General features: G+C 37.9%; 1 protein-coding gene across 1 annotated transcript in view; it reads left to right on the top strand.

Annotated features, from left to right (window-relative positions):
* LOC112407778 (zinc finger protein 474-like) overlaps positions 1-13,540 on the top strand; it is a 34,300-nt gene that overhangs the window by 19,419 nt on the left and 1,341 nt on the right. Inside the window, 1 exon segment of the mRNA XM_024757183.1 lies at positions 11,425-11,605. Within this exon segment, the coding sequence (XP_024612951.1) occupies positions 11,425-11,605 (181 nt within the window).

The following is a 13,540-nucleotide window of genomic DNA, read 5'->3' as shown; positions in this document are numbered from 1 at the left end:
AGAAGGAACTTTTGGATACTTTGAAGATTATTACTTCTGCCTTACTCTTTCTCTTAGGACTTGAATTCCTTAAATATTTATAAAGCCACTTTTCAAGTGTTAGACATTGCTACATGGCTAATAAGAAGGAAGGATAAAGAACTATTTCATTATTTTGATTAAGGTAGTATATTGACATAGGTCAGTATAGGAAAATAGAATAAAAATATTTTTCCTCAAACAATGTGCTTTTTTAAAGACTTGGCTCATCCCGGAAGTAACTCCACTTTCCATTTTGCTTGGTCTGCATTAATTGTGGATTTACTCATCTAGAATCTGTTATTTCTGCTCAGGCATGCAGAAATCATAAAACTGTTTCCTTCTGATTTTGATCTTTCCCTGTGCTTTTTCCACTGCAGATGTAACCCCTAAGAGTCTTAGTTAAAAGCAAGCTGATTCTAAAACATGCACACATTTCACCATGTTTTATTTCCCCAGCGGAGACCACACGACCAACTTAATTTGGTTCTGCTTTCATGCCACCCCAGTGCTACTTCAGAAATATTGAAAAAGGTCAGTTAATTCCACTGCAATTTCTTGCAGCTCAACTTAACTGGGCCTCTTCCATTATTCTGTGAGTATTCTTCCCTAATTGAATCACTATTTCCCACAGTGCTTAATCCCAGTATTTTTCACTATTCTATTTCCCAGAATCAGAATCTCTTCATTCTCTAAAGATCACTTTGCCTCATACTTAGAAGACTAAATTCATTTTATATTAGCTTCACTAGTGCCTCGCTTCTCTACGGTAATCTTTCTCTAACTCCACCTATTTTATTTTTCTTCCTTTTCCCCTTCCCCTTTCCAGTTACACCCTTGACCCAATCTTCTCTTGCCTCCTCAGAGACCTTTTTCTATTGATTATCCCTTTTCTCTTATCTTAGTTCCCCAGCCAGGATTGAACCCAGGCCCTCGGCAGTGGAGGCTCGGAGTCCTAACCACTGGACTGCCCGGGAATTCCCAGGCCTACAGTTTCTTAATCTCCATCCCAAACACTCCTATCCCCAAAACAGCAAAAAAACAAATCTTTCTTAACTCTACTTATCTCTCAGATTTTCTTTCTGCAAACTTTTGGAATGTGTATTCCTCTTCTTATTGACCTAATCTTTAACTCCTAACAATTTAGTTTTTATTCTTATCACTCCTTTGGAACTAAGCTATCCAATGTCACTGGCTTATAACCTACTGGTAACCAGATCTACCTTCCTTCCTCAGCCACCCATTACTCTCTGTAGCATTTGACAGAGTTGATGACACCAACTTTCTGGAACCAGAAGTGTTTCCAGAATTCTGAAGGGAGTCTTTTTTCCTCCATGCCCAAGTTTCTTTAACTTCAAACTTGAACCTTTATCTTTTTAGGCTGCAATTTCCCTTGCTCGATCTCCTTATTGTAGATATTCTCCTGGGAATTTTTCTCCATACACTCTCTATATATGCCTCTTCTAGAATTTTTATGGTTTTAAACCTCTTTTCTGTGCAAACAGTTCTGAATCCCACTAATCCTGAATTACAGGCCTCTGTTTCTTATTTTGCCTGGACTAATTTGTGTTTAAATTCCACTAATACATCAAACTCAACAGGTCCAGAACAGAATCCCTTTTTTCTCCTTCCCCAACCTGTCTTTCCAGATTTCTCCCTTTCTGAAAGTGACATCACCATCTTCCCTGTTATTTAGAATAAAACATTGGTGTTCTCTTGGACCCATGATTTACTTACCCCCCAGAGCCATGAATGCTCAAGCTCTCAAAGATACGCTGCCCTGCTACTCCTTTTATATACAGCCAAACAGACTTTCCTGCAGTGAAGTTATAGGTTATTTCCCTGCCTAACAGCTTCCTATCACTTACAAAACAAAATCCAGATCTTAGCCTGGCATTCATGGTTGTTCACAGCATGGCCACCACCTACCTATTTGATTCTAGTTCTCAGTGCTACACTGAGCATCAGGCAAGCTGAATTATTTGCTATTCTCTGTACTAACCTTCAGATTCCTGTCCATGGGGCTTTGCTCATGCTGTCTTTGCTCAGCCTCCAAAATCTTTCTCCATCCTTCCCAGCCCTTGTGGTCTAAATTTTACCCATTCTTCTAATGCTACCTCCTTAAAGCTTTCCCTGATCTTCACAACTGGAAGAAACATTTCCAACCTCTGAATTTAATTAGATTTTAATAATATAACCATACTATTTTCTTTGGCTTCATGTTTATATGAATTTTTTCCCTTCCTTTTACTTGTAATCAGTTTGTGTCTTTATGTTCATAAAATGTGTTTCTTATAAGCAACATATAATTGGGTCTTGCTTTTTTTTTTTTATCTAGTCTGTCAATCCATGCCTTTTAATTGTGTTCTTTGGTCCATTTATATTTACCCCAATTATAAATATACATAGAATAAAGTCTACCACCTTGGTGTATTAATCATACTTATTCCTCCTGCCTTTATTTTTCTTATTTTAATTTTTTAAATATTTTTCAGTTTTATTTTATTTTTTAAAATTGTATTGAAGTATAGTTGATTTATAATATGTTAATGTCTGCTGTATAGCAAAGTGATTTAGTTATACATATATATATTATTTTTCATATCCTTTTCCACTATGGTTTATCAAAGGATACTGAATATAGTGTGTTATACAGCAGGACCTTGTTGTTTATCCACCTTATATATAATAATTTACATCTGCTAACCCCAAACTCCCAACCCTTCCCTCCTCTACTCCCTCTCCCCCTTGGCAAACACAAGTCTGTTCTCTGTGTCTGTGAGTCTGTTTCTGTTTAATAGATAAGGTCATTTGTGTTGTATTTTAGATTCCCCATACTCACATATACACTTATATATATATACATACCACATCTTCTTTATCCATTCTTCTGTCAATGGACATTAAGGTAGTTTCTGTGTCTTGGCTGTTGAAAATAGTGCTGTTATGAACATAGGGGTGCATGTACCTTTTCAAATTATGGAGGTTTTTTTCTGGATATATGACGAGGAGTGGGATTACTGGATTATATGGCAACTATATTTTTAGTTTTTTGAGGAACCTCCATACTGTTCTCCATAGTGGCTGCACCAATTTACATTCCCACCAACAGGGTAGGAGGGTTCCTATTCTCCACACCCTCTTCAGCATTTGTTATTTGTAAACTTTTTAATGATTATTCCAGATCACCCTTCCCCCTCCCCGTGTCCTCAAGTCCATTCTCTACATCTGCGTCTTTATTCCTGTCCTGTCCCCTAGGTTCTTCAGAACTTCTTTATCTTTTTTTTTTTTAGATTCCATATATATGTGTTAGCATATGGTATTTGTTTTTCTCCTTCTGACTTACTTCACTCTGTATGACAGACTCTAGGTCCATCCACTTCAATACAAATAACTCAATTTTGTTTCTTTTTATCGCTGAGTAATTATTCCATTGTATATATGGAATATTGAATATATATACAATATTCCATTGTATATATGTTTATATAAGATATATAAACATCTTCTTTATCCATGCATCTGTCAGTGGACACTTAGGTTGCGTCCATGTCCTGGCTATTGTAAATAGAGCTGTAATGAACATTATGGTACATGATGCTTTTTGAATTATGGTTTTTTCAGGGAATATGCCCACTAGTGGGATTGCTGGGTCATATGGTAGCTGTATTTTTAGCTTTTTAAGGAACCTCCATACTGTTCTCCATAGCGGCTATATCAATTTACATTCCCACCAACAGTGCAAGAGGGTTCCCTTTTCTCCACACCCTCTCCAGCATTTATTGTTTGTAGATTTTTTGATGATGGCCATTATGACCGGTGTGAGGTGATACCACGTTGTAGTTTTGATTTGCATTTCTCTAATGATTAGTGATGTTGAGCATCCTTTCATGTGTTTGTTGGCAATCTGTATATCTTCTTTGGAGAAATGTCTGTTTAGGTCTCCTGCCCATTTTTGCATTGGATTGTTTGTGTTTTTGGTATTGAGCTGCATGTGCTGCTTGTATATTTTGTAGATTAATCCTTTGTCAGTTGCTTCATTAGCAAATATTTTCTCCCATTCTAAGGGTTGTCTTTTGTCCTGCTTATGGTTTCCTTTGCTGTTCTAAAGCTTTTAAGTTTCATTAGGTCCCATTTATTTATTTTTATTTTTATTTCCATTTCTCTAGGAGGTGGGTCAAAATGGATCTTGCTGTGATTTATGCCATAGAGTGTTCTGCCTATGCTTTCCTCTAAGAGTTTTATAGTATCTGGCCTTACACTTAGGTCTTTAATCCATTTTAAGTTTATTTTTGTGTATGGTGTTAGGGAGTGTTCTAATTTCATTCTCTTACATGTAGCTGTCCAGTTTTCCCAGCACCACTTATCGAAGAGACTGTCTTTTCTCCATTGTATATTCTTGCCTTTATCAAAGATAAGGTGACCATATGTGCATGGTTGATCTCTAGGCTTTATATCCTGTTCCACTGATTGATATTTCTGTTTTTGTGCCAGTACTGTACTGTCGTGATTATTGTAGCTTTGAATTATAGTCTGAAGTCAGGGAGCCTGATTCCTCCAGCTCAGTTTTTCTTTCTCAAGATTGCATGGCTATTCGGGGTCTTTTGTGTTTCCATACAAATTGTGAAATTTTTTGTTCTAGTTCTGTGAAAAATGCCATTGGTAATTTGATAGGGATTGTGTTGAATCTGTAGATTGCTTTGGGTAGTAGAGTCATTTTCACAATGTTGATTCTTCCAATCCAAGAATATGGTATATCTCTCTATCTGTTTGTATCATCTCTGATTTCTTTCATCAGTGTCTTATAGTTTTCTGCATGCAGGTCTTTTGTCTCCTTAGGTAGGTTTTTTCCTAGGTATTTTATTCTTTTTGTTGCAATGGTAAATGGGAGTGTTTCCTTAATTTCTCTTTCAAATAGGAATGCAAGAGATTTCTGTGCATTAATTCTGTGTCCTGTTACTTTACCAGATTCACTGATTAGCTCTAGTAGTTTTCTGGTAGCATCTTCAGGATTCTCTGTGTATAGTATCATGTCATCTGCGAACAGTGACAGCTTTACTTCTTCTTTACCGATTTTGATTCCTTTTATTTCTTTTTCTTCTCTGATTACTCTCGCTAAAAGTTCCAAAACTGTGTTGAATAATACTGGTGAGGGTAGGTAACCTTGTCTTTTTCCTGATCTCAGGGAAAATGGTTTCAGTTTTTCACCATTGAGAACAATGTTGGCTGTGGGTTTGTCATATATGGCCTTTATTATGTTGAGATAAGTTCCCTCTATGCCTACTTTCTGGATAGTTTTTATCATAAATGGGTGTTGAATTTTACTGAACACTTTTTCTGCATCTATTGAGATGATCTTATACATTTTATTCTTCTGTTTGTCAATATGGTGTATCACACTGATTGATTTGCATATATTGAAGAATCCTTGCATTCCTGGGATAAACCCCACTTGATCATGGTGTATGATCCTTTTAATGTCTGTTGGATTTTGTTTGATAGTATTTTTTTAGGATTTTTGCATCTATGTTCAAACTACAGTGATATTGGCCTGTAGTTTTCATTTTTTGTGACATCTTTGTCTGGTTTGGTATCAGGGTGAAGGTGGCCTCGTAGAATGAGTTTGGGAATGTTCCTCCAAACTTTTGGAAGAATTTGAGAAAGATAGGTGTTAGCTCTTCTCTAAATGTTTGATAGAAGTTGCCTGTAAAGCCATCTGGTCCTGGGCTTTTGTTTGTTGGAAGAGTTTTAACCACAGTTTCAATTTCAATGCTTGTGATTGGTCTGTTTATATTTTCTATTTCTTCCTGGATCAGGCTTGGAAGGTTGTGCTTTTCTAAGAATTTGTCCATTTCTTCCAGGTTTTCCATTTTATTGGCATACAGTTGCTTGTAGTTATCTCTCATGAACCTTTGTATTTCTGCACTGACAGTTGTTGCTTCTCCTTTTTCATTTCTAATTCTATTGATTTAAGTCTTTTCCCTTTTTTTTCTCAGTGAGCCTGGCTAATGGTTTATCAATATTTTTTTATGTCCCCCAAAACCAGCTTTTAGTTTTATTGATCTTTGCTATCGTTCCTTCATTTCTTTTTCATTTATTTCTGATCTGATCTTCATGATTTCTTTCCTTCTGCTAACTTTGGGGTTCTTTTGTTCTTCTTTCTCTAATTGCTTTAGGTGTAAGGTTAGGTTGTTTATTTGAGATGTTTCTTGTTTCTTGAGGTGGGATTGTATTACTATACACTTCCCTCTTAGAACTGCTTTTGCTGCATCCCATCCTAAGTTTTGAGCCGTTGTGTTTTCATTGTCATTTGTTTGTAGGTATTTTTTTATTTCCTCTTTGATTTCTTCAGTGATCTCTTGTTATTCATTAGTGTATTGGTTAGCCTCCATGTGTTTGTATTTTTTACAGTTTTTTTTTTCCTGTAATTGATATCTAGTCTCATAGCACTGTGGTCGGAAAAGATACTTGTTACAGTTTCAGTGTTCTTAAATTTACCAAGGCTTGGGCTTCCCTGGTGGCGCAGTGGTTGAGAGTCCGCCTGCCGATGCAGGGGACATGGGTTTTTGCCCCAGTCCAGGAAGATCCCACATGCCACGGAGCGGCTAAGCCCATGATCCATGGCCACTGAGCCTGTGCATCTGGAGCCTGTGCTCTGCAGTGGGAGAGGCCACAACAGTGAGAGGCCCGCATACTGCAAAAAACAAAAAAAAATTTACCAAGGCTTGATTTGTGACCCAAGGTATGATCTATCCTGGAGAATGTTCCATGACAGCTTGAGAAGAAAGTGTATTCTGTTGTTTTTGAATGGAATGTCCTATAACTTTCAATTAAACCCATCTTGTTAATATATCATTTGAAGCTTGTGTTTCCTTATTTTCATTTTGGATGATCTGTCCATTGGTGAAAGTGGGGTGTTAAAAGTCCCCTACTATGATTGTGTCATTGTTGATTTCCTCTTTTATGGCCATTAGCATTTGCCTTACATATGGAGATGCTCCTATGTTGGGTGCATAAATATTTACAATTGTTATATCTTCTTGGATTGATCCCTTGATCATTATATAGCGTCCTTCTTTGTCTCTTGTAATAGTCTTTATTTTAAAGTCTATTTTGTGTGATATGAGAATTGCTACTTCAGTGTTCTTTTGATTTCCATTTGCATGGAATATCTTTTTCTATCCCCTCACTTTCAGTCTGTATGTGTCCCTAGGTCTGAAGTGGGTCTTTTGTAGACAGCATATATAATGGTCTTGTTTCTGTATCCATTCATCCAGTCTATGTCTTTGGTTGGAGCATTTAATCCATTTGCTCTTAAGGTAATTATCCAAATGTATGTTCCTGTTACCGTTTTCTTAATTGTTTTGGGTTTGTTTTTGTAGGTCTTTTCCTTCTCTTGTGTTTCCTGCCTAGAGAAGATCCTTTAGCATTTGTTGTAAAACTGGTTTGGTGGTGCTGAATTCTCTTAACTTTTGCTTCTCTGTAAAGGTTTTAATTTCTCCGTCGAATCTGAATGAGATCCTTGCTTGGTAGAGTCACCTTGGTTGTAGATTTTTCCCTTTCATCACTTTAAATATATCCTGCCACTCCCTTCTGGCTTGCAGAGTTTCTGCTGAAAGATCAGCTGTTAACCTTATGGGGATTCCCTTGTATGTTATTTGTTGTTTTTCCCTTGCTGTTTTTAATATTTTTTCTTTGTATTTAATTTTTGATACCTTGATTAATATGTGTCTTGGTGTGTTTCTCCTTGGATTTATCCTGGATGGGACTCTGTGCTTCCTGGACTTGACTGACTATTTCCTTTCCCATATTAGGGAAGTTTTCAACTATAGTCTCTTCAAATATTTTCTCATCCCTTTCTTTTTCTCTCCTTCTGGGACCCCTATAATTCAAATATTGGTGTGTTTAATGTTGTCCCAGATGTCACTGAGACTGTCCTCAATTCTTTTCATTCTTTTTTCTTTATTCTGCTCTGTTGTAGTTATTTCCACTATTTTATCTTCCAGGTCACTTATCCGTTCTTCTGCCTCAGTTATTCTGCTATTGATTCCTTCTAGAGAATTTTTAATTTCATTTATTGTGTTGTTCATCATTGTTTGTTTGCTCTTTAGTTCTTCTAGGTCCTTGTTAAGCGTTCATTTTCTCCATTCTATTTCCAAGATTTTGGCTCATCCTTACTATCATTACTCTGAATTCTTTTTCAGGTAAACTGCCCATTTCCTCTTCATTTGTTAGGTCTGGTGGGTTTTTATCTTGCTCCTTCATCTGCTCTGTGTTTCTCTATCTTCTCTTTTTGCTTAGCTTACTGTGTTCGGGGTCTCATTTTCACATGCTACAGGTTCGTAGTTCCCATTGTTTTTGGTGTCTGCTCTCAGGGGATAAGGTTGGTTCAGTGGGTTTTGTAGGCTTCCTGGTGGAGGGGACTGGTGCATGTGTTCTGGTGGATGAGGCTGGATCTTGTCTTTCTAGTGGGCAAGACCTCGTCCAGTGGTGTGTTTTAGGCTGTCTGTGAACTTATTATGATTTTAGGCAGCCTCTCTGCTAATGGGTTGGGTTGTGTTCCTGTCTTGCTAGTTGTTTGGCATGGGATGTCCAGCACTGGAGCTTGCTGGTCATTGAGTGAAGCTGGGTCTTAGCATTGAGATGGAGATCTCTGGGAGAACTCTCACTGATTGACATTACAAGGGGCTTGGAGGTCTCTGGTGGAACAATGTCCTGAACTTGGCTTCCCCACCTCAGAGGCTCAGGCCTGACACCTGGCCAGAGTACCAAGACCCTGTCAGCCACACAGCCATGTACGTGGGGAGCTTCTTGCCTTTTGGGAAGTCTGATTTCTTCTGCCAGCGTTCAGTAGGTGTTCTGTAGGAGTTAATCCACATGTAGATGTATTTTTGATGTATTTGTGAGGAGGAAGGTGATCTCCACATCATACTCCTCCACCATCTTGAAGGTCCTCTCCTTGCCTTTTCTTTTAATCCTCTGTTCCTCTTTTCCTATATTTCTTTGGGGGACGGTTAACTCATCAACTTTTAAAAATTATTCTCTCTTCTCATTGACTTTTTAGTTATTCCTCTTGGCATGACTTTATACTTTAGTGGTTATTATAGAGGCTAAAACATGCATCTTTAGCATATCACATTCTATGTTTAATAATTACTTCAAGAAAAATATAAGAATTCTATGACAATCTATTTCCAGTTTTTAGTCCCTACAATTTATGCTCTTGTTTACTATAACTTTACACATTAGAGAATATAAACTCCATTTTCTTTTGTTATTATTTTTCTTTAAAGAGCCCATGGTCTGAAGTGATTTTGTCATATATATGTACAAAAATTAGAAACATTTTTTAAAAGAGTGTTTTAATTTATTGACCTATTTGCATTTTATAGTGTTTTTCCATTCCTTCTTGCAGAACCAGATTTCTAGCTGCTATTTTCCTACAGCATTTATAATGTCTTTTAACATTTCTTGTAAATCAACTCTGCTGAGGAAATTCTTTCACCTTTTGTCTAGATAAAGACATCTTTAGGACTTCCCTGGTGGTCCAGTGGTTAAGACTCTGTGCTTCCACTGCAAGGGGCATGGGTTGGATCCCTGGTCAGGGAAGTTCTGCATGCATGCCACACGGTGCAGCCAAAAAAAAAAAAAGTCTTTATTTCACCTTCATTTTTGAAAGGTATTCTTACTGACTATGGAATTTTGAAATGACTTGATAATTTTTCCCTTTAAGCATTTTTAAAATGTCATTTTCTTGTTTCCTGTTCTTCATTTTCTTTTTTCTGATGAGAAGTCACCTGAAATTCTTATCATTTCCTTATTCCCTTGTATGTATTGTATCTGTTTGAGAGCTTTCAAGCTTATCTTTGGTTCTTAGCAGTTTTACTAGTACATATCTAGTTCTGTTTTTTTGTTTATCGTGCTTGGATTTCTCTGAGCTTCTCAGATATGTCATTTTTAGTTATGTTCAATGCATTATAGGCTTTAAATTCCTCCATGGTAAACTGCCCGTGCTTTGTACTTAGTGTAAGGCCTGGAGCCAAAGGTCTCCTCCTGGTTCCTCTACTACACCTTTAGACTCCTGTGGACTCTACATGCCTGCAACAGAGGGGGGTTCCCTCTTAGTACTCCCAAGCCTCCCCAGCAGTATACTGCTTTTATCTGGGACTAGCACATGGCCTAATTCTCCAGCTTTACTGTCACATTTAGGCAGGCCCTATGTTCCTGAATTGGTGAGCGTTGATCTCAATGCTCCTGACTCTCTCCAGTGTTGGACTGTCACCCTCTGTTACTAGGTGCAAGACCCAGTGGGTGGGAAAGTTTCTATAGACAGGACCTCTATGCTCACACTCAGCTGTCCTGCCCTTATCTCTGTGGCAGACAAATGTTGTTTCTAATTCATGTAAAGTTGGAGGGTGGGAGTTGTTCTCTTGTTTCTGCTGATCCACCCTCAAACTGAGGCACTCCTTTTAGTTCATTAGTTTACCTTGCAACTTTGAGTATCTAATAGGCTCAAAAATTATGTTTCTGCAGGCTATCTGATTTGTTCTCATTGTTTAGGTGGGAAAAATGTTTCTTGTAATGTTCTATATCCTAGACAGAAGGGTTATATCCTTAACTCTTCTTTAGATTTGGTTCTCCCAGAAACAAACGTTAAGAAAAGGATTTGAGTTCAAGTAGTCTGGGGGGAGGTGATCCCAGGAACCCCAATAAAAGTAGTGGGAGGAGAGACAGGGAAAGAAGGAAATCTACATAGTGTGTTAATGAGTAACTGTGATACAGTCCCACTGGGGAATTCTGGAGCACTGTATGGAAACAGCCTAAGTGAGCAAGCTGGGTCTTTATCCACCAACTCCCAAGTGTAATTGATTAGTTGTCCTGTCTATAAGCGGAGTCTACTGGAGATCAAAAAAGGCAGAGACTCGCAGGTGCAGCAGAAATTTTATACATGAAGGAATGCGAGAGGGCACAACCGTGTCTGTCAAAAACTCTCTCTGTGCCAGTTAGGACATTAATTACTTTATTCCTCAGTCATATTGATGTACTGAGAGGATGATTCATACCTGATGTATCTTTGTATTCTCCCAGCATGGAGAATAGTCAGAAGACAATCAATCACTATTTATTCAATGAGAAAATAACTTTTATAAAATACAAATATGTAAAATTCTGGTTAGCTCTTCTTCATTTCCTGTCCTCCTCCCAAACCAACATCCTTACCCCCCACCTCAATCACCCAGGTAGTATAGTTTATTCTCTTAACTGCCAAAAAGGTTAAACTCACCAGAATGGTTAGACTCTTTTAAAAAATTACTGATTTTTCTAGCTAATTTAAATGTATTATAATTTAAAAGTATAATTTCCAAACCTGAACTTTATCTAACAGATATTTTGTATTACTTGCAGCCAACAATGATAAGGCATCCACCAACAGTTGTTTGCTACATTTGTGGTCGTGAATATGGAACAAAATCAATTTTCATCCATGAGCCACAATGTCTGAAAAAATGGCATAATGAAAACAACTTGTTGCCTAAAGAGCTAAGGAGACCAGAACCGAAAAAGCCAGAAGTCAGGACCATTACTGGTAAGTTTTTGGAAAAAAAGACTTGAGTGTATAAGGGAAGACTTTTCCCTCTAAACTTAAAAGAGTAGAGGTATTCTTTTATTACTTGTTCAAGTAACTGAAATCAGCAACATTTACTGTCTTGGCTACAGCCAAATAGAAAAAACAGTTCCAGAATACCTGACCAAAGTGTTGTCTTCAGATGCTGAGACATAAAGATACTATATCCTGGCAGACTGTACAAGGAGAGGGACTCACTGGTATTTGCTATATTTCCCAAAAGTTGCTTTCATATATTATCAAACACAAATCTTGAAAACTTTGTAGCTTAAAAAACCTTTGGGGACATCTGGAAACATGTTTTCAAATATGAATGTGTTTTAGTGTTCGAAGAGCGGGGGTACGAAAGTGAAATGCTTATAGGGTCTGCTAGTCAGGATACACAATTGAATAAATTTGTCCATGTGTGGAAAAAGGGAAGGTGGAGACTATGAGTGGGAGAGCACTGCCTTTCTTTTTTTTTTTTTTTTTTTTTTTGCGGTACGCGGACCTCTCACTGTTGTGACCTCTCCCATTGCGGAGCACAGGCTCCGGACGCACAGGCTCAGCAGCCATGGCTCACGGGCCCAACCTCTCCGCAGCATGTGGCATCCTCCCGGACCGGGGCATGAACCCGTGTCCCCTGCATCGGCAGGCGGACTCTCAACCATTGCACCACCAGGGAAGCCCAACACTGCCTTTCTAAAGGAGACAGCTGCTATCCAGTTCCAGCTGGTGTTACATTTAAGAAATTTAGCCTTAAATTTACTGTGATGTATCTTTCAATAATAAAAAAGAAACTGGAAATCTAGACTGCTATATGAAATGTCCAGATTTTAAAAATTTTGCAATGAATACTTTGTAAAACACTGCACAGGTTGACACTGGAACTTCATAAACTGCCATGTGTGGTCACATTACAGAGCCTTATTACTTACTCATTTAGGGTGAGAAAGAAGTAGTTCAGAGAGTGTGTTTGCCATACAAGCTCAGACTTGCTCATCATCTGCCATTGTCATTTTCTCAGTTGATCTCCTGATTCCCCTCAAAGGAAAACTATTCTTGGTTTTAAGAGAATCATTCAATTAATTGATTTTCTTTATGTAACCATAGGTACCTTGGAGGTCATTTAGTATCAGTTAGCCCAAAGTACTCTTGTTAGAGATGTGACCCAAAGAGACTTTTTTTTAACAACCCACAGAGTGGAATCTATATTGTCATGATAAAGTTCTAAAGGCTGCTAGAACCCAACTATTCACAGTCCTTGCCTAAAGGAAGACTCTGCATGAAAAAGGTGGGAAAAGAGCTCAAGATGAAAATATCCATCTACTGAAATTAGAACATTTGCTCACAAAGAAATTGTTCGCCTCTTTGAGACTGTCTTCCCATCATTTCTCATTTGGTGTCAAAAATCTATTTCCTTCACTTCTGATCTTTATCACTTTCTCTGCTTGAGCATGCTTATCACAATTCTAGAAGAGGTGAGAGAAACGACTGGTTTGGAAACCCTGGAGTGTTCGCCATTCTGTTACTGGCTACAGATGGAAAAGGCAGGTCCTATAATTGTACTTTCTGCAATTTTTCTCTTGGCTCCATGCTTTTGTTATTTCCGAGGTTGCCCTTCCTCTCTAGGCAAAGAGAATTCGCATGAACATTTCCATCCCGTGGACTTACTGTAGTCATAGGATTCAAATAGCCCTTCCTCCAGATCCAAAGTACAAGCCCTAAAACTTTTAGAAATGTGATGAATCATCTTCAACTGAGAATCAGTGAATACTCTGGAATTTTTGAGTCCATATTAAAACTTATATGAGTAAAGAGAAAGTCAGTGCCATTCCTTTTTAAACTGCTTTTAAAGCACTCAAAAGATACATTCAGGGCTTCCCTGGTGGCGCAGTGGTTGAGAGTCCGCCTGCC

Source organism: Neophocaena asiaeorientalis, unplaced genomic scaffold (assembly GCF_003031525.2).
Source record: "Neophocaena asiaeorientalis asiaeorientalis breed wild unplaced genomic scaffold, Neophocaena_asiaeorientalis_V1.1 scaffold149, whole genome shotgun sequence".
Taxonomy (NCBI): Eukaryota; Metazoa; Chordata; class Mammalia; order Artiodactyla; family Phocoenidae; genus Neophocaena; species Neophocaena asiaeorientalis.
Note: the sequence above shows the minus strand (reverse complement) of the source record. Positions and strands in the feature narration are given on the sequence as shown.